General features: G+C 41.5%; 3 protein-coding genes across 4 annotated transcripts; 1 reads left to right on the top strand and 2 right to left on the bottom strand.

Annotated features, from left to right (window-relative positions):
* Positions 1–711: 711 nt before the first annotated feature.
* mcrip2 (MAPK regulated corepressor interacting protein 2) lies at positions 712–11,311 on the bottom strand. Its single transcript, XM_028567648.1, has 5 exons — positions 10,625–11,311; positions 10,367–10,436; positions 8,910–9,043; positions 4,206–4,313; positions 712–1,165 (listed from the first exon to the last, which is right to left on the bottom strand). The coding sequence occupies exons 1-5, from the start codon at positions 10,677–10,679 to the stop codon at positions 1,095–1,097; spliced, it is 438 nt and encodes a 145-aa protein (XP_028423449.1). The 5' UTR covers positions 10,680–11,311; the 3' UTR covers positions 712–1,094.
* Positions 11,312–13,566: 2,255 nt separating this feature from the next.
* On the bottom strand, positions 13,567–19,551 carry gde1 (glycerophosphodiester phosphodiesterase 1). Its single transcript, XM_028566268.1, has 6 exons — positions 18,767–19,551; positions 17,150–17,325; positions 15,817–15,922; positions 15,336–15,428; positions 14,545–14,756; positions 13,567–14,385 (listed from the first exon to the last, which is right to left on the bottom strand). Exons 1-6 carry the CDS (start codon positions 19,016–19,018, stop codon positions 14,238–14,240), a joined length of 987 nt encoding a protein of 328 aa, XP_028422069.1. The 5' UTR covers positions 19,019–19,551; the 3' UTR covers positions 13,567–14,237.
* Positions 19,552–19,602: 51 nt separating this feature from the next.
* tmem186 (transmembrane protein 186) lies at positions 19,603–21,797 on the top strand. 2 transcript variants are annotated; one of them, XM_028566286.1, is made up of 2 exons: positions 19,603–19,742; positions 20,777–21,797. In XM_028566286.1, exon 2 carries the CDS (start codon positions 20,908–20,910, stop codon positions 21,361–21,363), a length of 456 nt encoding a protein of 151 aa, XP_028422087.1. In that variant the 5' UTR covers positions 19,603–19,742; positions 20,777–20,907; the 3' UTR covers positions 21,364–21,797. The 2 variants fall into 2 exon arrangements, with proteins under 2 accessions (XP_028422087.1, XP_028422079.1); XM_028566278.1 differs by having other exon boundaries at positions 19,604–19,742; positions 20,704–21,797.
* Positions 21,798–25,752: the final 3,955 nt, after the last annotated feature.

Consider the following 25,752-nt stretch of genomic DNA (forward strand, 5'->3'; position numbering starts at 1 on the left):
TCTGACATCATATTGCCTGAGCTCATTACTATTCATGAGCTCGCCCAGTTGGGCTGGGTAAAGGATTCTGACAGCCAGGCTCTCATTGGCTAGCGGTTAGCCAATCCGATTCAAATAGCTTAGCTTGTTGAATATTAATGAAACTGGCAGAAATTGAGCTGAGTCTTTCTGCAGGCTTTCTATACCAAACTATAAGAATGGCTTGAAACAAGGTAACCAAGGCATTTTTTCCACAAAAATGTTAGAGTGCATGGTAGAACTTCTGACATCACCACAAAGTAATGAAATATGTGTGGCAGGGCACCTTTTAAAGTGCTTTGAACATTTGTCTGAGGAGGCCAGTAGTAACGTGTGGTTGTTGGCAGCTGGCACTCGAGTAAACTTTAGGTTTAAACATGTTCTTTTAAACTATGTACAATACAAATGTTTCTTCAGGACCGGTTTTGTAATTTAAGTATTGTTTTAAATGTTGCATTATGAACCTTTCTGTGAAAATTAAAACAGAAAAAAGGTAAATGTTGCTGTGGTCCATGTTCACAATTAGTTCTTTTTGATTAAACAATAATTTCAGAGTCTTGTCTCGATTTTACACACGCTCTGTCACCTTATGTATAAAAATAATCCTATTGAATAAATACTAAATACGCTTCAATCAAGTCAGGTTTCATGGAAAAAGAATGTGTCCTAATAACAAATTCAATCATGAAGACATTTTTGAAAAACATTTTACTTTTTTTGCTCTTCAATAGATTTATATCCAAAGATCAGCCAAGACGTACATACAGCCCGAGAACACTTGAGAAAGAATGCAGGGTTCTCCCAACTTCTATCAGATACGTCAAGAGAGAGAGAGAGAGACGGGTCCTTCACAACAGCACAACCTCGAGTCGGCGCTGTCACAGTTCAGTTAGGTCACTGTTGTTGCGTCTACAGCAGCATGAAGCACAGGGCATCAAATCAGATTCCTAATTACGCACGACCCTTTTTCACCACAGATACCGGAGACTTGCTCGCCTCGCCTCTCCACCCTCGTGATGCCCTCACGACGGAGCATCGGCGCCGTGCTTCCTGTCCCGCCTCAAAGCCTCAGCCGGTCAGGACAGGTTGGCAATGTTGGCAAGGAAGCGCTGAGCCCACCACTCCTCCAGGTCGATGGGCACAAAGTCTGTACAGAAACAAAGAGGGGACACGAAATTAAAGCATAATCCATGTTCTATGATTGATTCATTTTGTTCATTAATTATTCATTTTGTCACATGGATACCAAAGTCAAGTTCATTTTAGAAAAAAACAATGGATGATCTGTGCAACCAAGTATGGAAGTGAATTCCTATACTGAGTTACTTATTACAACTGTTACTATTGTTTTTATTCTGTGTTTCAATCTCATCCAAAAAATTAAACTGGACATTTATATTAATTTAAACAAGACAGTCTACAGCCATGCTAGCAGCTCTGTTAGGCAGGGCTTTGAGCTAAATGCTAAAGTCAGCATGCTAACATGCTTGCAATTATGATGCTAACACGGTGATGTTTAGCAGGTACCATGTTTACATGTCCGTGAACCATCACCTTATCGTGGTGGAGAGGTTTGTGTGTCTCTGTGAACCTGAGGGCTGTGTTGTCTGGAGCTTTGTGCTCCTGGTAGGGTCTCCCAAGGCAAAGTGGTCTCAGGTAAGGGGCCAGACAAAGAATGGTTCAAAAACCCCAATGAATAAGCAAGGCAGAGATGGAGTGACCCTGCCCGGAGGAAGCCCGGGGCCCCCGTCTGGAGCCAGGCCCAGACGGCGGGCCCGTCGGTGAGCGCCTGGTGGCCGGATTTGCCACGGAGCCTGGCCGGGCACAGCCCGAACAAGCTATGTGGCTCCCATCTCTCCAGCCCATGGGCCCACCACCTGTGGGAGGAACCGTTGGGGTCGGGTGCGATGCCACATGGGTGGCAGTGAAGGTCAGGGGCCTCGACGGACCAGACCCGGGCGGCAGACGCTGGCTCTGGGGACGTGGAACGTCACCTCTCTGTGGGGGAAGGAGCCGGAACTGGTGCGGGAGGTGGAGCGCAACCGGTTAGATCTGGTGGGGCTTACCTCTACGGACAGTCTTGGTTCTGGAACCATACTCCTGGATAGGGGTTGGACTCTTTTCTTCTCGGAGTTGCCCAGGGTGTGAGGCGCGGGCGGGTGTGGGGATACTCACAAGCCCCGGCTGAGCGCCGCTGCGTTGGAGTTTACCCGGTGTGGACGAGAGGGTCGCTTCCCACGCCTGCGGGTTGTGGGGAAAACTCTGACTGTTGTTTGTGCATATGCACCAAACAGGAGTTTGGAGTATTCGGCCTTCTTGGAGACCTTGACTGGAGTCCTGCATGGGGCTCCAGTGGGGGACTCCATTGTTCTGCTGGGGGACTTCAACGCACACGTGGGCAATGATGGAGACACCTGGAGAGGCGTGATTGGGAGGAACGGCCTCCCTGATCTAAACCAGAGTGGTTGTTTGTTGTTGGACTTCTGTGCTAGTCATGGATTGTCTATAACGAACACCATGTTTGAACATAGGGATGCTCATAAGTGTACCTGGTACCAGAGCACCCTAGGCCATAATCGTTTCATCTGATCTGAGGCCGTATGTTTTGGACACTCGGGTGAAGAGAGGGGCAGAGCTGTCAACCGATCACCATCTGGTGGTGAGTTGGGTCAGGGGGTGGGGGAAGACTCTGGACAGACCTGGTAAGCCCAAACGTGTAGTGCGGGTAAATTGGGAACGTCTGGAGGAGGCCCCTGTCCGACAGACTTTCAACTCACACCTCCGGCGGAGCTTTTCGTGCATCCCTGTGGAGGCTGGGGGCATTGAACCCGAGTGGACAATGTTCAAAGTTTCCATTGCTGAAGCTGCGGCGAGGAGCTGTGGTCTTAGGGTCTTAGGTGCCTCAAGGGGCGGTAACCCACGAACACCGTGGTGGACACCGGCGGTCAGGGAAGCCGTCCGACTGAAGAAGGAGTCTTTCCGGGATATGTTATCCCAGAGGACTCCGGAGGCAGTTGCAGGGTACCGAAGGGCCCGAAGGGCTGCAGCCTCTGCCGTGAAAGAGGCAAAGCAGCGGGTGTGGGAGAAGTTTGGAGAAGACATGGAGAAGGACTTTGGGTCCCAGTGACCCGAAGGACAACACAAGGGTTATGTACTTCCGTTTACTTTGTTGAGAATTGCGCTCTAAACCCTTTCTCTTGTAAAGTAATAAGTAAAGTTTATTTCTAGAGCACATTTAAAACACAGTTTAAGCTGACCAAAATGCTGTACAAACAAGCACTAAGGTGCTGTATTAACCCTCGTTTTGTCCTTCGGGTCCCGGTGACTCAAAGGAAAAAACAACGGTTAAACAGCTCATGTAAGTCGAAACTGCCTGCGAGCTTCTCCTGTACTATACGGTAATTCCTCTATTATGCGACAGAAAGTTGCGTGGTTATGACACAATAGTTAGCCTATTTTTACAAAAACGGCTGCTACGGAGCCATAACGTGAGATACAAGGTAATGGAGCCTTTTATACATTATGTCGAGTTTCTTTAGAAATAAACAATGGACCAACAACGGTCTTTAAACGCTTCAGATGTAAAGTTATTCGCTATCAAAGTGACGCCAAAATGAATGGCAGTTAATGGAATGCTAACGGGAGGCGATGGCTTGTTAGCATCAAAACGTCTCCATAGGAGGTACGCTTTGCGGATGCTCGCGTACCCCCCTTGGTCATAACCTTTGAGGGCAGCGAGCCACAGAAGGAACCGGAGCAGACACGCTACCATCAGCAGTCAGGCCTGGTTTATCTGGGAACAGCCAGTTCTCAATAACCAAATAAGAGTTAAAAATTAAAGCGGACTATTACAACAGTCAACTTCTGGCAGTGGCTACGGATAAAGCCAAAAAAACACTGAAACAGATGAAAGCAGCCATTCATTTTTTTCCCTCTGGTCTTTCAATAACCAGAAAGGATGAAAACTTGGCAGGATTACTGGTTCAAAGTTCAGGGGGTTATAGAAAGCAGGAAGGAGGTAATCTGTTTGGATGCCATAAAACGGAGTAGTGAGATCAAAATTCGATGAAGGCGGATTTACTTTGTTGTCGTATTCTTTGAAGACTTACTTTCAGCAGGTGAATGGATGGGAACTGCACTTTAAACAAAGTGATCCCTGTGTAAAAGTGGAGATAGCAGGTACTTACTCTTCATCGCAGCACTGGGAGTCTTCTCAGCGTACTGAACGGGCCCCTGGCTGGCAGTTGACTCCCCACCTTCCCCGTCTCCCATCTTCTGCTCCACCTCCTGCCACGCTGCAAGCAAAAAAAAAAAAAAAAAAAAAAAATATATATATATATATATATATATATATATATATATATATATATACACGCTGAATTAACTGCAATGCATACTTCAACAGGAATCGGATTTTAATTGCTACCTCCATGCAGGCTTTTATTTAAACGGCTATCCAAACTAATTCAGTTTTCTTATTTTCTACAACATTTCTGAACTTGGCCCCGACACTTCCGAGACATCACCAAAGAAAGCTTCCACTGCATAGCAGCTGACTTTGACTCTGTCCATTTATAAGATAATGTAAATAGTTGTGAGAAGGCTAAACTGGTCTGTGGCGTGTGTTTTATTTGCTGTGGGTGAAGGTCTTCACCCTGCGATAAGCCTCAAGGTTTCGGCTCCGTGTAAGGGGTTTAAGGGGGTCGTCATGTTCAGCTGGAGTGAAACCCATCAGGTTTTCCCATCTTAAAACAACTCGACGGAATGTGCCGGAGGGTTTTTTCGTTAGGTGCGAAAGGCACAAAATTCACAAAAAGGTCACAAAAGGACGCCACAAAGCAGTCCGTACTGGCAGCAGTCCAACAGTAACACAGATAACTAGTTCATGCTGAGTCAGCTCTGCAAGTCATTCATTTCCACCAGGGCATGAAGTATTGGCCAGCACTGAGGCATGCTGGGTAAACTTAAAGACGGGGTGAGTGGTGCACAGCCGGGATGTTTAATCATTGTTGGGTTTTAATGAAGTTCGTCTGTTGACAGTTTGTGGAATTCTTGCAATCGTGCCACATTTCTTTAATTTTGTGAGGCCGTTGTATATATATATATATATATATCTTATATTTTAGATTCTTCAAAGTAGCCACCCTTTGCTTTTTTATTAATAAGGGAAAAACTTCCACTAATTAACCCTGACAAAGCACACCTGTGAAGTGAAAACCATTTCAGGTGACTACCTCATGAAGCTCATTGAGAGAACACCAAGGGTTTGCAGAGTTATCAAAAACAATATATATATATATATATATATATATATATATATATATATATATATATATATATATATATATATATATATATATACTCAAACCCCATTTCTGTGCACATTTTGGTACAATGTAGACATGTTTTGTTTACAGCCTATTAACTCACAGTTTACAAATGAGGTTTATATATATATATATATATATATATATATATATATATATATATATATATATATATATATATATATATATATATATATGTAGTTAATAGGCTGTAAACAAAACATGTCTACATTGTACCAAAATGTGCACAGAAATGGGGTTTGAGTTACTGCAAAACTTCTGACTTCTTAGGAAGATACCAAGGACTTAGTAAGAAACTAATGAATGTACATTAAACCTACATTGTGTAATTTTTTGGAGTTCATTCTTAGTGAAAACCCCTTTGTTCATTCACAAACATGTGCTCATTCATGTGCAATTACTTCCAACTAATCAAAGTATTCTCGTAAGAGTAGAATCTGCCATTCAGAATCATTCAGAATACATACGAGTGACTTGCTCGAATGATGGCCGCCACGTAGCGCCTCCATCTTTAAAATACGTTAGCCAAAGAGGCCCATCCCTCCGCATTTCGCCCTCTTACACCTATTGGCACCGTGACGAATGCAAGGGAAGCGAAAAAGAGAATTAAAATGACAACGCGACAGGCAAAGCAACAAGACCAAACTTAATATTGGAGTGGCTAGAACAGCTGCATGTGAACGATGGAGAGAGCTAATTTAGGGTTCGGCCACCGTAGGAGGAAGAGCTAGAAAAGTAATATTCAGTTGGTTGTCATATACAATTTCACTGCTAGATGGGAGAAATTCTTACACAATGTAGCTTTAATCAATTAACGAGTGGTTCAAAGCAATCAAAGAATATACAGTAGATAATGTGAAGATAAGAACATAGTGCTAGCTACTAAGAACTTGTCAACATTGTGGGTACCTCTGTGTAAAGTGTTACTAGCCATCTCCTATTTTTCACAACCCATCTGACTGACTGGCTGTATCGTAATGCACTGCTTCCATTTTATTTTATACAGACATATCCTGGCTGCTGAAAATTGAAAAATAGGGCTGCAACTAACAATTGTTTTTATTATCAATAAATAATAATCCATACATTTGTTAATCGATTCATAGTTTTTCTATAAAATTGTTTATTTTGTTCGACCAACTGTCAAAAACAAAAATATTCTTATATGCTAAATGGTGTGACGGCTGCGAGCGAGTTCAGGCAGCCAACTCCAGCCACACAGCCACACAGCCACACACAGCCACACACACACAGCCACACACACACACACACAGCCACACACACACACACACACACACACACACCTCACTCCCCGTATCATTTACCAAACACACAACCCTCAATTTGGCGGTCTATTTAAGCTGCACAATTTCCCCATCTCCACCTTGCCAATGCTGCCGCTGTCCTGCACCTGTATCGCTGCCCGCTGTTAGCCCCACCACCAGCCCAGCATCCACCTGCAGCCTCCGGCCAGATAACCTGACTCCGCCAGATGGATTGCTTCGCATTTGCTCGGCATATCCATCTGGGAACTTTCCGTTGGAGAACTTTTGGGAAGGGGCGGAAATACTGGTTAGCTGATTTGATGAACCATCTGTTTATCACCTATGTTGGTGATAGACGGGCCAAATCAACCAATCAGATCCACGAAGCGTTATGAAAATACAACCACAAGCCCGCCCCTGCTTCTGCAGGCAAAGCATAGCTCGTTAGCTCAGCATGCAAGCAACATGTCGCTAAAGGAGATTTGCCGTTTGTGTAACGAGAATTTAGGAATAAAAGGCACCATTTCAGGTTCCCGGACCATATTCCAAAAGAAGGATCCAAGAGAAAAAAAGCATTAGCGAGCGGCTAACAGAATTAGGGCTACCGCTGTCTGAAAATACTGGTTAGCTGATTGGATAAACCATCGGTCTATCACCACCTAACCCACCTCAAAACCAACGCTGATTGGCCCAGTCTCTGCCTCAAGACGCCAGACTGATCTGCGAGTGGAAAACTGGAGCTTGCGAGATCAGGACGGTCTCACGAGGCTACCGGCCAGAGGGTACATACTTAAATTTTAAAACTCATTTAAAAATCTGGCTTTTAGAAAACCAAAGCTGCACTCACTTTTAACTGCCTCACACATTTCATTATGTGTGACATTTACATGTTTTGTTGTATTTTGTCTGGACTGCTGTTGTTAGTGTTTGTCTTGCCTCTCAAATTATGAGAGGTGTTGCAGGCTTGTTACTGTTTTTATGTTTTATCTGCCTGGGGACAATAGATGAAAACTAGCTATGGTGCTAACTCTAGCATATTTACACATTGTGTACGTGTACTGATGTCCATTAATATGCACTGTCCCTATCTAAATAAACAATTAAAATAAAAAAATAAAGCTCCTTTATCATCACAAGGAGTCTGGCCGCCAAACACAATGTTCTGCTGTTATAATAAACATTTCAAACGTGAGTTGTTTGACTAAACTATTATTACATAACATGTCATTTAGCGGACGCTTTTATCCAAAGCAACTTACAATTGCTATATATAAGAGGTCGCACGCCTCTGGAGCAACTAGGGGTTAAGTTTCTTGCTCAGGGACACATTTGTTGATGTATTGCAGTGGGAATTGAACCCTGGTCTCCCACACCAAAAGGCATGTGTCATATCCACCGCACCATCACCACCACATATTATATATGACAAAAAGCAGCAGCAAATCCTCACTTTTGAACAGCTGGAACCAGCAATTTCTTTTTCTTCTCTCTGTTTTTTTTTTTTTTTTTTAAATGACTGAAATAACTTATTTTCTGTTTGTTCCAGCTCTAATTGAAAAGGCCCGTTGTCAGGCACCCTTTATTTTTGACATTTTTAAAATGGGTCAATTTGTGAACCCAAAGTCACCAACCAGCCTTGTTACAGTGCAGCTTCTCAGTCAGGATGTTGTTGTAAAGGAGTAAAAAAAAATAATTAGAGACAATGACTACATTCACATGCACATAATATTCCGTTTTTTGCACTTATTCTCAAAAAGACGATATTCCGACTAAGCAGTTTACATGGCTGAATAAAGTGAAAAGTCCACTAATATTCACGTTTACATGTAGCCGTGCAAAATAGAATAGAAACATATTGAACTCCCTGTAGAGCACTTGTTGCTGTAAGAAATAAATTGTGTATTGCACTTTATTTCTGCTCCGTTTCTTTTTATCTAAAAAACTGTGTACAGCGAGCTTTTCTTTTTATCTAGTCTATTGTGTATTGTTCTTTATTTTTATACGGTTCTGTGAAAACATCTTCCCAGCCCTTGTCACATTACCAATTAATGTTGCGAAGATGACTGTCCACATTTTTGCCTTAAGAGCCAATAGAAAATGGTGTATTGTATTTAGATACACAATTTGTTGCAAATTAAAACAAGTAAAATTGATAATGAATGCAATGTGTTTTATTTAGCAAAATTACATTGTGTTGTTCTATCCGATTCAATATTTCCTATATTTCTAAGCAGATTTTCTAGGCTGTATTCTCATCTACTGATCCCGCGGCCCTCACCTTCATACACAAATCGGACGTTCTCTTCATGTGCAGGAGTGAATCCCTCTGCCGGGCTGGCGGTCTTCTGTGTGGCTGCACCGTGGTAGCGCTTCCCGTTCAGACGATTGAACACGATCTTTGGGGGCGGAGAGCTGCAGAGATCAGACCGAGATAAATAAAGAAATATATTAGCTTGGGGACTAGGGCAGCCTGCATTACAACAAAACACAAGAGTTAAATCTCATAGTATTAGTGAGGGAAAATATTATGCTGGTTGCCAGTTCATTTAAAACGTCATGGTTGACCTACAGGATGCTTTGTGTTGACACCATTAAGTGATGCTTTAAACCTCACATTTAGCGTCTAGAGGTTCATTAAAGATACATTCTTGGTATTAACAAACATTACTCAAAGCTTTTTCAGAGATTTAAACCGTATCTCACAGTCTATCATCAGCGGGGAGTTCAAAAAACACTGATTTGATTACAGAAAGACATTGCTAAGTTTTCACTTTTGTTTTTTTCACTTTGCTTTGTTGTCAATTTGTGCTTAAGTGGGCAGTGGTGCTAAAGGTTAGAGAAGCGAGCTTGGGACCGGGATGTCGCCGGTTCAATCCCCAGACTGGCAGGATAAAAGCTGGGTGGGGAAAGTGAAAGAGCAGCGATTGTCCCTTCCTCATTACCACCACTGAGGTGCCCTTGAGCAAGGCCCTTAACCTCAACTGCTCCAGTGGAGATGCTCACTGGCCAGCAGATCAGACTGTGGTTGTACTGGGCAGCTTCCAGGTGTGAATGTGATCAGGTCGTCGTTGCAAATGAGAATTCGTTCTCAATCGACTTACCTGGATAAATAAAGGTTAAAAAAAAAACACTAAGTGACCAGATACTACTTTCTTTATCCTAGAATGTCAATCTAGAAGCCCTTACTTTAATTGATCCTGATAGTTAAGTTTACTGCTTAAGTTATAAAAAGCAGTTGATACTTTTCCTGCTTTCAAATTTACCTCAAGTAGCTACTGTACTGGAAATGCACTTAGTTGCCAGTGTTTTAGGTACATCAAGCAAACTTGTTAGAAACTATTTAAGAGGCGTGGATTCCACTTTGTGTTTATTTTAGAGTATGCCGTTTGAGGTGCTGTTGAATTGTACTGCATTACACTGAGATGTGTTTCTAATAATTTGTCCAACTAATTTCCATAAGTGAAGTATTGCTGCTGTAATAGACTTAATCGGTTTTAGATAGGTGCAACTATTAAATGGCAAGTGAGCATATCTTTCTGGGGGTGTTGCTGGTATTTCCCAGCAGCACAGGAAGGCTGGTTAAGTGTCCGATAATGGATGCAGACGTTACCCAAGTCACCGACGTGTTACATGACCGCACTCACGGCGCACGTGTTGAATACTCAAACAGCCGGCATAAACATTCTTGCAAAGAAAAATGTATAATCTAAAACAAGACTTCGAGCAGCTACTTACTTTGATGAGAGCCAAGACGTCGGCTTGAGCTTCAAGTCGCTGAATTTGCTCTCGATTTGTTGCGTGGGACCTTTTGAGACAAAAGTCAAGTTTAATTGTTTCCATGCTCTGCACAGGTTTACCTGTAAACGCTGCGTGTGAACTCTGAACCATTTTAACTATTGCACTGCAGTGCCCCCAAAACCTCCCTCATGGACCAAAAAGCGATCTGATGTGATGTTACATCATGCTTTTAGATAACGACATCCATTCACTGACCTGTCCTCCGTTGTGTAACAAGTTTGCTGGGACCTCTGGTGATTGTGTACATCATGTGAACGCCAAGGTATTCTGTAGTGTCTGTGTTTAAAAGGACCGGTCTTTGTCTTCTTACGTATCAGGTGCGCACATTGACTGTCAACTCCCAACTTTTTAGTCCGCTGTCCGCTCCTCCTGACGCAGCCACGATGTTGGAAAAGAAATTCGCGACGCGTCTTATTTCGTTCCCCAGCTGCTCCAGAGTCGGCCTGACGCTTGCAAGAGACTCTTTTTTTTTTTTTTTTTTTTTTTTTTTTTTTTGCCTGGTTGGGAGTTGTATAACACGCAGCCCGCTGCGCCTCCTAACCAGCAGGTGTTCAGCTGTAGGCTACGAAGCGACGTTCCGCTGCTCCTGTGAGAGGTTGCGTGTAGGTCATCCAAGGAGAAAGCGGCTCCACAAGCCGGGGGATCAGTCAGTCAGAAGGACGGGACTTTCTGGTTCCTGACGTCCGATGACAGTGGCACTCCAGGCCGGGCACTTTACCCTCTCTCCGGTAGGCTACTGACTGCGACACCTCCGCTCTCTGACAGAATACAAGGACACTGCACAGTGTGCACACTTTGCTATTTTCATTAGGACGGAAAGCTACAGTGCTTGGCCCACCGTCAAACAAGCGACAATAAGGAGCTGAATTTCCGGTCAGAGTTTTCAAGATAAAATTTGGTTGACAACTTGTATTTCACATCACCAAGCACCACTTAAAACATTGAATGCGTCCAGTCTTTAGAGGACTCGTAATGTTCGATATTATAACGCACATTGTGCTACTATCATTGAGAAGACTGGGATTCATTTGTGTGCTATTTGACACCCTGTAAATACAAATACAGCGCACATGGACTGGAAAAATTGGGATTTTCTTTAAAAATCGATAGGGAGTAGGATAGGGAGTGAGTTAGTGCTGCATTTTATTTTTTACTATTCTATATACTATACAACTAGTTAGTTTTTTATATTTGTTCAGCAGGCAGTAGGTACAATCAAAACATGAAGTATCTAGAGTGATTTGTTTTTTTTCAATGATCTTTTTTTTATTTTTTTTATTTGTCATTATATTAGGGTTAGATGTTCCAAGACCTGGGCAAATGAAACCAATGCTTTCTGTATGGCTTATTAATGAGTAAAAATATACAGTATATTCTTGGGTATTTGTGTGTGTGTGTGTGTTTGTTTTGGGTAAATGTGAAGTGTGACATCAAATGTAGTTATTTATAAGACACAGATATAATTTAAACATGCAAAACGACAGTATTTTGCTAGGATTTTAAAGTTATTTAGAATATCCTACTTTTTTGTGTGGCTTTTACTTTGAAGTTAGTCTCTTTATTTCCGCTCTCGTTGCTTCTGTTAATCTGTTGTGGGACTGCTTTACGGAGCGGGGCAACCCCCCTCAGTGACGTCGCTGCACGCCCCTCGTGCGGGAGCGATCACCTTTCACCTATTAATCCGAACGCGCAGACAGATACAAGTGTTGACAGTAATGACAAAAAGTTAAATAAAACTGCCCCTTTTTCCAGTTTGCAAATGTTATAATGAATTAATAATAACCAAGAGAGCCTGATGAGAATGTACCATTTAACATATATTTCTAAGGACTGACAGCATGCATGGTGTGACACACCAACTTATACTACAAGTATTTCTTTTTTTTCTAAGAATTATCACAGGTAACCTTTGTCTTTCAAGTGGAAATCACCTGAGTGACTCCACGATGTGAGCTGACAGTCCGTGTTTAGTAACTGAAGATCAGCCGGGACAAGAAGCGGCTCAGACAGGCTTATCCAGGGTGATATTCAACACTACATCTCCCACTCACCCCCCCCATTCATCTGTACTATCTGGGTCAATCACCTGAGACTCCAGGCCACGAGGCTAATCATCAACAGCCCACACTACGTAAGCTTGGCACTCGACACTCTGACAATTAAGATGAACAAAACTGAATTAACAGCTCAGGCCAGAAGGGTCACAGAGGTGTCTGGATTTCTGACACGTTATGAATGCTCCTAACAGAATCAGTTTTAGTGGTGATCTACTGAATCATTTCAGCAGGCCCACCGTCAGAAATTATACACAAGGGGACACAATTTTCCAAATTGGGCCCCTCCTCCACGCTCTCCAACACCATAGACCTTTGCATGGACTGCCCCTGGGCCTTGGTCATCTGTACACTTTGAACCCCCCTGACAACAGGCCTGAATTTCAGTCCTGCATAGCTGCAGAATGTCAGCTGAAACAACTGGTCTTTAGGGACCCATTTGGTGACCCTGTCTTTATATGTTTTATATTCTTTGTGTTTACAATCTCTGTTTATGTATGTCAAATAGCCTTTGTATACTGTATGTTACATGTTTTGTTTTTTTACACTCATCTGGGTTATGTAAGGTTGGAGTCGAACCCGCGGCTGCTGTGTTGAGGAGTAAACCTCTAGTTTTAGGCGCAAGTACTACCAACAGAGCTACCCGGACACCCAATCCACAGCATTTTATACACACAGTATGTCCACTCTACCGCCTACTCTGCATCACCACAAAGCATTCAATTATATAAAATCAAATCTTCATGATTTGATTCTTTCTGCTTTTAACAGTGAAATAAGCCTTTTACTTTTTCCTTTGATTCTTAAATTGTTAAGTCTGCTTAGATTAAATCAAACAAAATGCAGAGGAGGTTAATTTGAAGAGAATTTGAGTCAAAGAGTTTATAAATTGAATTAATCTAGCAGTCTTATCTATATATTTCAGAGCACTGTCAAGTCTGAAAACCTTTCTGATGGTGAATTTACCTTTGGTCAAACACAGATACCAGCAATTAACAATGGCTGCATTTCATTTAGGTTTTCCAGTCCAGTTCATCTGATATTTCAGATGCTGGCTCACTGGCTTCCACACCTAAATGCAACAATGAGACATTGTTAGTGTTATTAGTTTATTTGGTGGACGGTACTTCGAGCAGCCATAGCTCCTTTTCAGAACCAAAAGAACAATAAATTAGCACCTGATGCACTATCTGTATCCATCTATTCTACATTTCAGTTCCATATGCACCTATGTCAAATATATAACATTTTTAATCATATTAGTTCTAAATATGTAATATTCTTTTTTTTTTTGAGTGACCAAAGTCATTTCTAGGTGGTTTATGCCAGACCTAATCGCCTTTACAGAGTAAAAAGCAGACAGTATGATACAATATACATATATTGTAGGTCTCGTAAGACAGTAAGACAGACAGAATTAAAAAGAAAACAAATATAACTACAGTCCTGAGTTGGTGAATACAGTACATTTGATTAAGGTCTATTATAGACACTTATTGCCAAAATGTCTATAGACGGCGTGTCATGCCTCTTGTTATTAGGTATAGCAACCAGTCTGGTCACTTTGATTGCCTCAAATAATCCTACACACATTCGCAATAATACATAGTGCATGGGAATAGGAGTGGCATGTGTTCTCTTACCTGAGGCCACATTATGGGTGACAAGTAGACAGTGAAAAGGCCTTTCATATGGATTTGATGTTTTTAATGACTATATGTGGGAACACATCCTGTGCTGGGTTCATGTGTGTCTCAGTAATGGGGTTCACAGTCTTCCACAAGGCTGTCTGTGATGTAGTTGACTTGCAGCAGCTCCTGGTAGTACTCTTTCTCCACTTTTGTGTTGACTGTCCAGGCTACCACTTCCACTCCCCTCTGGGCCCAGTACTGCACATAGTCCCTGCAGACAGCACACGCAAACACAGTTATTCAGTTACTCTTATTTAAATAATTAGTAATGTTCTTCCTGAGTGGTTCAAAACAGGAATTTCAGTTTTGTTAAGCAAACTTTAGTCTCAGTCTTATGATGAGAGAATATGACTGTATGGTCTCAACTCACACGGAGACAAAGTTCTTCTGAATGAGGAAGGCTGAGATGCCACACAGCTTCCACAGCACGTGATGGTGCGCCCAGTCAAACACCATGTCCATTAGTGTCATCCAATTGTGTTTCCATAGCGATGAGAAACGCGGGACGCCATCTCCTAACCGACTCAGGCTCCATGGCCGGTGGGTCAATGCTGTGACCACTTCTGGGTCGCTCTGTCTCATCTGGGCCAGAGTGGATCCGAGACAGATTAAATAATGGTGAATGTTAGCAATGTGATAGAAACAACGGCAATGCAATACAAGACAGGGACATAAGCCAATATTTTTGCTTATTTAATCAGTAAGAGTATGTTAACTATGAGACAGTTGTGAGAGAAAAGTGACACAAATCGCCGGCCTGTTCTGTTCCAAATACTTTTGGTCTCTCTTTTTTTTTTTATGTGGTTATAACACGATAGACATGTTTATACCAACTGTACAAAATATATATGTAATTTATGTTTTTTTGCTCAACCACTGAAAACATGACATTTTGCTTATGGTCAAACCCTGCTATAATATAGGCAATATATGCAGGCAACATGGGAAGGATTGGACCAGAACAACCCATTTCATTTGGAGGGGTTTGCAGCAATGTGTGCAGGCTGGTTCCCCAATTAAAATGTCCACAGTCTCATCTAATAACTGTCCCCTTTGGTTCCACAGCAGTCTGACTGTCAAACACCGCACATCTGACTTTGTTCAGGTACAGTACACTACCAAACACTCACTTCCAACAAACTTCAAATAGCCGTCTCCTACCTTGTAGATAACTCTGGGCTCGAAAGAGCAGACAATGCTGCTGTTGTAGAGGACTGGGTGTTTTTTATACAATTCTTTGAGGGCTGCAGCTGCCTGGGAGGAGAGGAGAAACACACGGTTATTGTAGGACAGTCAGCTGTTTAGCTGTGTGTGGCTTAAAATCATTGTGTGTGTTCCTGTCCAACCATTTGGTATGTGTAGATGCACTGCTGTGAAACTCAAGAATTTTACGGCCTAAGACAACGACAACTGCAGCTCTGCATTTCTTACTCATCGAAGAATGTGCCGAGTAAGGAAAGTACACCGATGGACCAAGGGCACAGTAAAAGCTAGCTTTGGACCGTCATAATCACAATAGCAGCATGTTCTCTTCATCATGCAATGCTGATTGACTAGGTACAAATCAACTGAATCAACAAGTATGACAGACAGATTGCACATCATTAACTCTTGTTTTGTTTGTTAGTTTTGTTGGTTGCACCTCATCTGGATGACCTTTGACATCAAAATAGATGGTGAGCTGCAGCTTGATACATTCCTCCACCGCCTCGTCAAGAGTTGGGATCTTCTCTCCAACAAACTTGTCCCTGGTGATGAAGGAAACAAATGTTTAAGTGCGATCTCAGGCTCATGTGCATGTCATGCTTTTTTTAAACTAATTTACGGTCTACAGGGGAAACATTACACTCAACTTTGATCAGAGATACACCTAACTTTTCCATGCCTGGATTATGATGAAATGCATGTGATAATGTTCATGAATCTCTGTATATAAAGGCTCCTAGCATCTGTCTGACACTATATTTAGATAGGACACATGTTTCATCTGTAAGGCTGGGTAATATGTAATAATAGGGCCCCTATGTAATAATATTACAAATCATACATGTAAAACATTTGTACAGACTTCATGCTCCTGTGCCATTAAGTATTTATGTAACTTAGGGGCATTAGGTAAATTGTCTACAGTAGCCAATTGCCAACATTCATAAAGCTTATAGTTATGTGTAGTTTATTATTCTGGTATCGTTATTGACATAATATTATATCATGCTTCGGTGCTACGCATGACTCATGGAACCTCACTTTCTTGGGGTAACAAAATATCCTCCCTCCTGTAATTTTTAAGACAAATTACAAAGATTTCTCATCCCATGTAAAATGTCCTGCGATATCCATATTATCATTTATCAGGTGATATGGTCTACTGTTGTTGGACTTCTAGCCCACTTGTATTCAGGACGGCTCCCCTTTACTTTACTGTATGTCTATGTGTTTTCATATATTTTATGCTTTGCTGTAAAACTAATTGCCATTCTGAAAGTTTAAGTTAAAGAGATTGTTTTACATTTATTTTCTTTTGTTTGTTCTGAAGTAAGCTGCTTTTAGAAACCTGTGGGTTATTTGTCTTACATGTATTTACAGACAGCACACTTCTGATATTGCATACAGCCTCTTATTTAAATGACATTTCAACTGTACATGCACACTCTAAAAACCTATGTCATCCTAAATCGAAAGCATCAGCTGCAAAACAAATTCCTAAAAAGAAAATGTTTAATGTCTGGTCTGCCCATCTGTCTGCATGATTGTACTGTATATGCATTCCTAGCTATATCCTTCTTTCTTACTTGAGATTTTAGGCGTTTATTTGATAGGACAGCTTAGACATGAGGGGGAGAGAGAGGGGGAATGACATGCAGCAAAGGGCCGCAGCTTGGAATTGAACCTGGGGCCGCTGCGTCAATGGGCTATGCCTGTGTACAAGGGGTGCACGTTCTACCAGGTGACCTACCTATACACCCATTTCTTACTTGAGTCGATGTTTAGCAGCTGCATCCAGTCTCCCCAAATCGGACAGTGTCATCTGACTGAGTGGTCCCGAACCGTTAGTGGTCCGGTCCACAGTCTCATCGTGCATCAGTATTGGAACGCCGTCTGCTGAGAACTCCAGGTCCAACTCCACGCCTGTCGCCCCATTCTTACTGGCCTAAAGCAGGACAGATGGATTTAAAGCTAAATATTTCAGAGGGGTTCTTCTTCTTCTGGTCCTGGCCAGAAATCTGTCAAAATCTTCATTTAAAAAGTTAAAACTCAGACTAAACCCTAACTTTAACCTCACAGACTTTGACTTTATATTAAACATATATACTGTAGATATACTGGGTTTATACTGGTGTATGCTGTCCTATAAGGAACAATGAACAATTAAAATACAGCCTCCATTATGTAGTTTTTCATTGGAGAGCATAGACACGTTTAAAATTAGGTTTTCAAATTAAAAACACCCTGTTCAGTACACATTATTTGAAACTAATTTCAGAGGCTTTAAAGGAACACGCCGACTTATTGGGAATTTAGCTTATTCACCGTAACCCCCAGAGTTAGACAAGTCCATACATACCCTTCTCATCTCTGTGCGTGCTGTAAGGCTGTCTGACGGCTCCAGCGGCATCAGGCCAGCACAGAACATGCAGGTGAATGGTTCCAGCAATCCTACTGCTCCGAATAAGTGACAAAATAACGCCAACATGTTCCTATTTACATGTTGTGATTTATAAGTCTGGCGTGTACAAAAACAACGTAACATGAGACACAGCCGTCTTCTAACTGTAAACAAACCGGGAACTATATTCTCAGGCGGAAGAATATAGTACTTGGGCGGAGTGATATACTCGCAGCAAGCCTGTCTGAGAATATAGTTCCAGGTTTGTTTACTGTTAGAAGATGGCTGTGTCTCATGTTCCGTTGTTTTTTGTACACGCTGTGACTCAACAAATCAAAACATGTAAATAGGAAGATGTTAGCGTCATTTTGTCACTTTTGTCACAATTGGGAGCAGTAGGCTAGTTGGAACCAGTTACCTGCAGGATCTGTGCTGGGCTAAGCTAATGCTGGAGCCGTCAGGCAGCGTTACAGCACGCACGGAGATGAGAAGGGTATGTATCGACTTGTCTTTCTCTGGGGGTTACAGTGAATAAGGTAAATTCCCACTAAGTCGGCGTGTTCCTTTAAAAATACAGTCGGACCATTAATTCAACTGTGAAACAGTCACATACACTACTTGCCTGCTATGGATACAACAGTTGAATGAAAAGCAGTGTGGATAATATATGCAGCTGTAATGCATCTGTAGGGCTGCTGAATTCTGATGGAACTATGTGGGTCACCAGTGTTGTTAAATGGGACATTATGTCCTGATGGTGGGGTAAATCCTGATGTTACTGCCTGCCATTTTACAGAGATATGGCAAATTTGCAATATTTTTCAATTCAGTCGAGGATGAAGATAGTACATTTCAGCATCTAGCTAGCTAGTGGTGTGCTCCTTTTAACCATTGGTAACACACGCTATGGGAGGCTGTGAGTACGAACCATCCCAGCCTGGGATGTTAACTTTAGCCCTCAAACTCCCTCCTGTCTCCTTCTCACCTCCCGAATGGAGACTATCGTGTTCTCCGGTGCGTCGTGCCCACCGCCCCGGTGAGCGACCACTGACACGCCCTTGGCTGGGTGCAGCACCTGCCGGGCTCGGCTGGTCGGTACCTGGGGGAAACGGAACATGGCAAGAAAGAGGTAGAGGGAGGCGGTGAGGACGGTGGTCCAAACCGGGCTCCGGGTCCCCAGCAGGACGACCACGAAGACGACCGAGTACAGGGTGACTTCATCTCCCATCTGCAGCATTGTTGTCCTGGTAACGTTAACCTGCTAACGTTAGCAAAAGCGCCGTTTAAGGTTAGCTAACGTTAGCTACCCGTTCTAAGTTTACTTTCTTCAAACGCCTTATCTGAGATAAGGTCATGCTCCGTCTAGCTAGCTAAGTCACCACATTAGCTACTTAAACCGATCAATAAAACAACTAAAAGACAAAAACCTGTAACTGGTTTTACAGTTGACCAGAAACAGCCATTGACATAAACAGCAAGCTGTCTATTTTCAGTTCTTCATTTTTCTTCTTCCATGAGGTGTATTGGCGGTTGGCAAACAACGATTTGGTGCATAACCGCCACCAGCTGGTATGGAGTGTGGACTGTGGATCAGAATCACAATATCTTAGCTACATAACATAACAAAAATAGATAACACTAATGTCTCGAGTTCTTTTGAGGAATATATATTAGCTCACACTGTACTCTTATCTGTGTGATGTTTCGAATAAAAAATGTAGGTTTAGGTTCAGGTGAGATTTTAATAAAATATCAATTAAATGTATCTAAAGTGAAAATTTATGACTTTCCCGCAAGGGGGTACACATGAGCAAACATAACATAAACATAACACGGTTGGTGATTATATCCGGGTCAGAGTGGGTACGTCATTTCTCTTAAAGTGTTGCCTTTGGTATGTCTCTTATTTCTAAAAAGAAGATTTGTGTTTCTGTTTCCTATTTAGCCGGTCGTCTGTCATGGTGAGTCTCTTTCTCTCTCAAACTCTTACATTGCTTTCAGTGTTTTGAAAGACATGAGAAAATAATGTGAAAGTTGAATTTTAGCCTAGAAGCTAACTGCTGCTTTGACTTTGACAGCTCAGTGTGTATCTAATTTGTCCAACTCTGGTCCAACACTAGTTGTTTTTTGTTAGTTCTGTCTGCTGTGGGCATATGCTTTATTGCTCATTTAAATTTACTCATAGTTTTTATTCAACTGGCTGCAAGGAGGATATCTTCTTGGGTACCGAACCTGAATTGAAAAATTGTTACACAACAGCATCACACAATGTGCAACTGCAGCCATGATGATGCTTATTATCCATAGGGTGGCCAAAATAAGAGCAACCTGTATAAATGTAATCCAATCCAATAGCCCTGCAATTTATGTACATTTTGTTACTGTATTGCATTACTTTGTATAATTAAGTGTAAAGTTTTAATTTACTTTTGCTATTAATTAATCTGCTGACATTTTTTTTGTTGCTTAATCAGCTGTTCTTTAATGTTTAGTCTTTTCCTGGTTTTACAAGTTGCATTACAGTTAAGTTATGTAATTTTCTGAACTTACCAGACTGTTCTAACTCTTCTTTATTTGCCTTTACCCACTTAGTTAACATTAGTGATGATTATTTATCACAAATCTCATTGTCAACCCTACAATATCGTCGCAATATCGATATCGAGGTATTTGGTAAAAAATATTGTGATATTGGATTTTCTCCATATCGCCCATCCCTAGTTTACTGTCATAGAAGATTAAGAAAAACAGCAAATATTCATATTTGACATACTGAAACCAGGGATGTAATTGATTTTTGCTTAAAAAATGACAACAATTAACAATTTAAGTTTTTCCAGATACATTTCAATCGACCAATTCATTAATCCACATTGTTTTGGCTGTAGTGAAGTGTCACATGTATCTGTTATTTAATTACAGATCAGGTCAGTGCTGCTGCGCAGGTTAACCTCCCACATCCTGTCCTATACTAGAGGATCGTGTCTACTTACAGGTCGGATACCCGATGGTGTGCACCCTCAATCAACAGGTCACACAGCCATCCAGCAGAGCTTCCATGGACCCCTTATACCTAAAACCACAGCCCTGGTCAGGTACTCTGACTTGTCCACACAGAAGTACACCATGATTTACACCCTGCCACACATTAAGCTCCTCAGAGCGTTGTCCAGGCTCAAACTGCTCCAAACTGCAATCACCGTGGTCATCTTGCCCCCAGTGTACCTCCTCTACTTCCAAGGAGACATCCCCTTCTTTCTTGTCAGCTACACAACTGGGATAGCGCTGTTCGCTGGTGTCATGCTGTACACTGCCAGTCACTTCTTCAGGAGGGTTGTGGGGATGATGTACCTGGACCCGTCCCAGACCACGCTCAAAGTGTCCCACCTCACTTTCTGGGGCAGGCGCCATGACATCTACATGCCTGTGTCAGATGTTATGACCATTGGGGATACAGGAGACTCTGTAAATGAGACCATATTGAAACTAAAGAGATACAGCTGTCCAGAGACGTTGTATTTCTCCATTAATTTTGGACGCGTGGTGGACAAACAGGGTTTTGAGAAGGTGTTTGGAACATAAATATAGTAATTTTGTTTGTTCAAAATGTATACGTATTGGGACCGTCATCGTGAATTCTTCTAATTCTTATGTTCAAAATACAACTTGTTATCATGAGAAGATTTTGTTCTCTGTGAAAAATAAGATTAGGCCTTACAGTGGAAGATCTCTGATATAATCTGTGACTGAAATAGGTTTGCTGTTATCGGGCTGATGTGTCCACCGTGAATAACAAGCTCATTATTTGTTTAGGTGAAGCTTGGGATTGAAAAGTAGGGATGTATATTAGCCGGCCCTTTACAGGACTCTGGCCTTCAGAGTGGAACAACATGCTAAGTGACCATTGTTGGCAGTAATATGTTAAGAGCACTCAGGTTACGTGTGTCTTTGTAACTAGTGTCGTAATGTGTGAAGCAGAAAAAAAATTGAATAAAATCAAAGTCTTTTTGGTACAAGTGAGGTTGTCCTAATGTTTTCCAAGCAGAAATAGTCGTGTGGCCTCTTAAATCAATGAATGACAGAAGTACAGTGGCATTCCTTTACTAAAAGATATTTCAAGGTAAGAAATGAAACCGAGCACGTGTCATGTGTCTTCATTCATGTGTTTCTTTATTCTTCAGTTCAAGACAGAAACGGTATTTCCGTTTATTCTTTCATTGGTTTAAGAAAAACAAAACTACTGATCCGCCTGGAGCTACATTTTTTCCCACTGATCACCACACTCTGGACTGTAGTCTGTTGGTTTGACCGCCAGATGTCACTAGACTCCATGTAATGCTCATACAATTTTATTTTGCAGCTGGGCAGCATCAATACAGATGGAGCAGTGGGCTATTAGCTCATTTTATAAGCTGCACTGGTGATTATTATCCAGCCAATAGATGTTTTGCTCCCTTTGTTTGATATATGAATATTATGTGGTGTAAAAATATGTAGCTTGACCAAACTCTGCAACAACTACTTCCATCTATAACTGTTAACCCTTATCATTTCATACCACTTTAAGTTATATCACTACATTCGCACAGATGCAATAAACATACATCCTGCTCTGGCACCAACTGACAATGCATGGGAACTGTATGGTTTACTAACATGTCATATTTTGAATGGTTTGTCTTCCTGTGGCTCGCTGTTTGCATTACTCTGTTCTGGTAATCTATACATCTACTCAGCCTGAAACGTCCAGCAGATAGGGATTGATCTGGATGTTATTGTGTGGTTGCAGTCACACCCTAGATATAGAACACCCTCAGTTCACCTATGTGCTCCCAAAAGAAAACTTGAGAACATGAACAAAGGAACAAAGGTCCTAGATTGGAGTTTTTTTCCCTCTGTGTATTGAAAGGGATTCTGGCATCCCAGAAGGCTTCTTTTATGTTATGTCTTGAAGGGCCCTGGAGAGCCCTGCTCCACTGTAGGAAAACCCCACTTCTACTTGTTGCTGTCCTGCTCCAACCGGCCAACTACAGACCCACCTCTGTTTGTTTTTGTCATTGTTAATAACCAAAACGAGCTTCCTATGATCAACAATATTGCATTGACCTCGACTCCTTTCCTGCCCGAGTGATTTTGCTTTTATATTCAATACAATTTCCTGTGTTTATAAAGATTTTGGCTGCTTTTCTCTGACTCATTAGTCATTAACAATATATAGGAAGGCGCATGCAGCTTTTTAGAACAAATGTGTAATACTCTTAAGTATGTCTGACGGCTTGTGTTTTCCCAAAGAGGCATTTATCACAACACAACCTGGATGCCATCATGCTTGTATCACTCCCTGTAAGTGCTAAACCAAGGCCATAGCTCCCTGGGGTTTACATGACGCTGCTATGATCAACTGTCCAGCCATGCCAGAACCTGGTAATCACACATCTATCATGCAGGCAGTTTGTTCCCCTACATTGTTTACCACACCAGATTGTTTGTTTTTGCCACAATATTTCGGATACGTATTACACAAAAGGGAAACCTTCCTGTCTGTGAAGGATTTCCTCTTGTTTTCAATAATCAAATGGCTCAGGGTAATATTATTCATGGCTGGATTAATTTTGGCTTGGTTCAAATCTTAGATCAGTGTTTTAAATAAAGACTATGTAGGGATAGAACAAACAGTGTGGGCCCTAGATAGTTAGTGATTTTTTTTTTTTTTTTTTTTTTTTTTTGGTGTGACATTTTTCTGGTGTTTGACCATGACCAATTATACAAGTGTACATGCTATTCCTATCCATGACATTCACCGTCAAAATATATGGCTCATTTCCTCATCATATGAAAGACTTGTATTATCTACATCCCAGTTTGACATATCATCCATGTGGTATCAAAACAATACACTTTATATTGGCAAACATTTTTTCAAGGAGTGGACATTTATGGGATAGTTAAGTCCCTTTCACACATGCATTGCAACCCTGAACTTATGTAGCTATTACCCAGAGGAGCTGTACGTGAGAACACAAATATCGGACAGTGTCCAGAGTTCATATAAGAAAACAGGTTTAGACATTTTGGAAAATATTTTTTTCTCGCATTCTTGCTGAGAGTTAGATGAGATGCGAGATGGTATTGATCTTCTCGTCTGACTTTAGTGTGTGTTTTCCAAAATTTGCACTACACCTTTTAGAAAAGGTGTTTAGATGGAGGGATGTGCTGAAAATAACATACGCTACAAATCTTGCTTTGATATAAGTAGCCTACTGAGTTTTCATTGATATATGGCATGGACAAATGTTTGGAAAATTGTGTATTATCACACACTGATAGGGCTCAATTCAAAACAAGTAATGGATTATTTGTTTTGTCTTAACAATTTGTTCACATAAAGGAAACTGCACTTCATTTACAACTGGCGAAGACCACCTTTTATTTTTTTTAAACATATTTCTAATTGATTACATTAACTGTTGATAGCAGACATGGATCCGCATGGATCCATGTCTCAGCTACTGAGATCCATGCGGACTCTGCACGTGCTGATTAAAATACTCTTTTATTTTGCTCTCTGTAATACTATGTAATTTTGGCATGGTATGTACAGGAGTAGCCAAAAGTAACATTATGTGAGATGGATTACTAAAGAAAAGGTTTAATATTTGAGAAGCCCACAGGAATGAAGGCATTAAAGTGCCACATTTATCTAACTAGAGTGCAAGGAGCAGATTTGTTTTCTCACCTCCTGCAGCATACAGCGCATCGGTCTGTGATAGACTGGCAGCTACTGGCCATATTTCTGATTTATAGCCACAGAAAGTGAACAGCTTTGCGTCTCTGGTGGGTTTCAGTGATGGAAGCCTGGACCTTGGTACCATAAATCCTGGTGGTTGTGGTGGCCTGCAGAGAGTGTGCTTAACCCTGCATCAGGTTTATAATTAGAAACACACCTCCCTGCGTTCGGCTGCAGGAAACAGACCGGGCCTCCGTGTGTGCGAGGCGGTGGGCTAACAAAGAGAGGAAAGTGGACACATGGGGCAGGCATGCGATGTGATCACAGACTGGTATTTGAGCGCTGCGATCACCTCGTTAGAATGTGCAGGTGGATTGGAGGCCAGGATGGAGAGAACCTAGGAGACAAGGTAATGAGAAGGGAAATGAATAGTCATACTTTAACTGTATGTTTCAATTAGACATCACTGAACTGTGGGGTTATGTTACAGACAAAGCTCTGCAGGTTGACTCATAGTCATAAAGCAATGGGATTTTACTGTTGGCATGCATTTGCAATTCTTTTGACCTGACACACCAGTAAGACCAGCATGAAACAACAAACTTTAATGTATATTAATACTTTTACATTAACAAATATTTAGTCAAACAGAACTTTGAATACAGAGCCACTTAACAGTACACCTCCTATCATGATAAAACGGTGTGCTTATTTTATCACTCAATAGAAGTTTTTTTTGTAACCCAGAAAGTTGTATAGTTATGACAAGGATACTCTGCTGAGCTCTGCAATGTAGCATATAGCCTTTTTCACCCCCAGCCATTCACTGATCTCCTTTATATCTGATATCTACTGTGTCTCCAAGGAAATCTAAAACACATGGAGATGGGGCAGACCTTCAGTCTGATTAGGAACCTTATATATTAGTTATGGGAAATCCTATTTTGTAAGTGAAAACAGTTACAATTGGTTCAAAGCCACAAAAGACAGGAAATCATTATCCAACTGATCCCTGCTAACACATAATACACCCGGCCCTTTTTTATAGGGCACTTGGATAAGTGCAGCTGTCTTACAGTTGACATTTTAATACCATACAGTTAAACCATAACAAAACTAAAAACGTACAGTAGTACAAAAAAATTTAAATAGCAAAATGTCCATGCATCTCTACAAAATCATAGAACCTTTGGATATTTGATGCGAAACAGACTTCAAAACTTCAATCTAAAACTTCACTACAC

This window comes from Perca flavescens, chromosome 2, assembly GCF_004354835.1.
Source record: "Perca flavescens isolate YP-PL-M2 chromosome 2, PFLA_1.0, whole genome shotgun sequence".
Lineage (NCBI taxonomy): Eukaryota > Metazoa > Chordata > Actinopteri > Perciformes > Percidae > Perca > Perca flavescens.

Coding starts and splice junctions, on each gene's coding strand:
- mcrip2 (XM_028567648.1), bottom strand. CDS start 10,679: ATGATGTACACAATCACCAGAGGTCCCAGCAAACTTGTTACACAACGG. Junction 10,437..10,624: donor TGTTACACAACGGAGGACAG/GTCAGTGAATGG, acceptor TTGTCTCAAAAG/GTCCCACGCAACAAATCGAG. Junction 9,044..10,366: donor ACGTCTTGGCTCTCATCAAA/GTAAGTAGCTGC, acceptor TGATCTCTGCAG/CTCTCCGCCCCCAAAGATCG.
- gde1 (XM_028566268.1), bottom strand. CDS start 19,018: ATGCTGCAGATGGGAGATGAAGTCACCCTGTACTCGGTCGTCTTCGTG. Junction 15,429..15,816: donor TCAAAGGTCATCCAGATGAG/GTGCAACCAACA, acceptor CTCTCCTCCCAG/GCAGCTGCAGCCCTCAAAGA. Junction 14,386..14,544: donor CAGAAGAACTTTGTCTCCGT/GTGAGTTGAGAC, acceptor TGCTGTCTGCAG/GGACTATGTGCAGTACTGGG.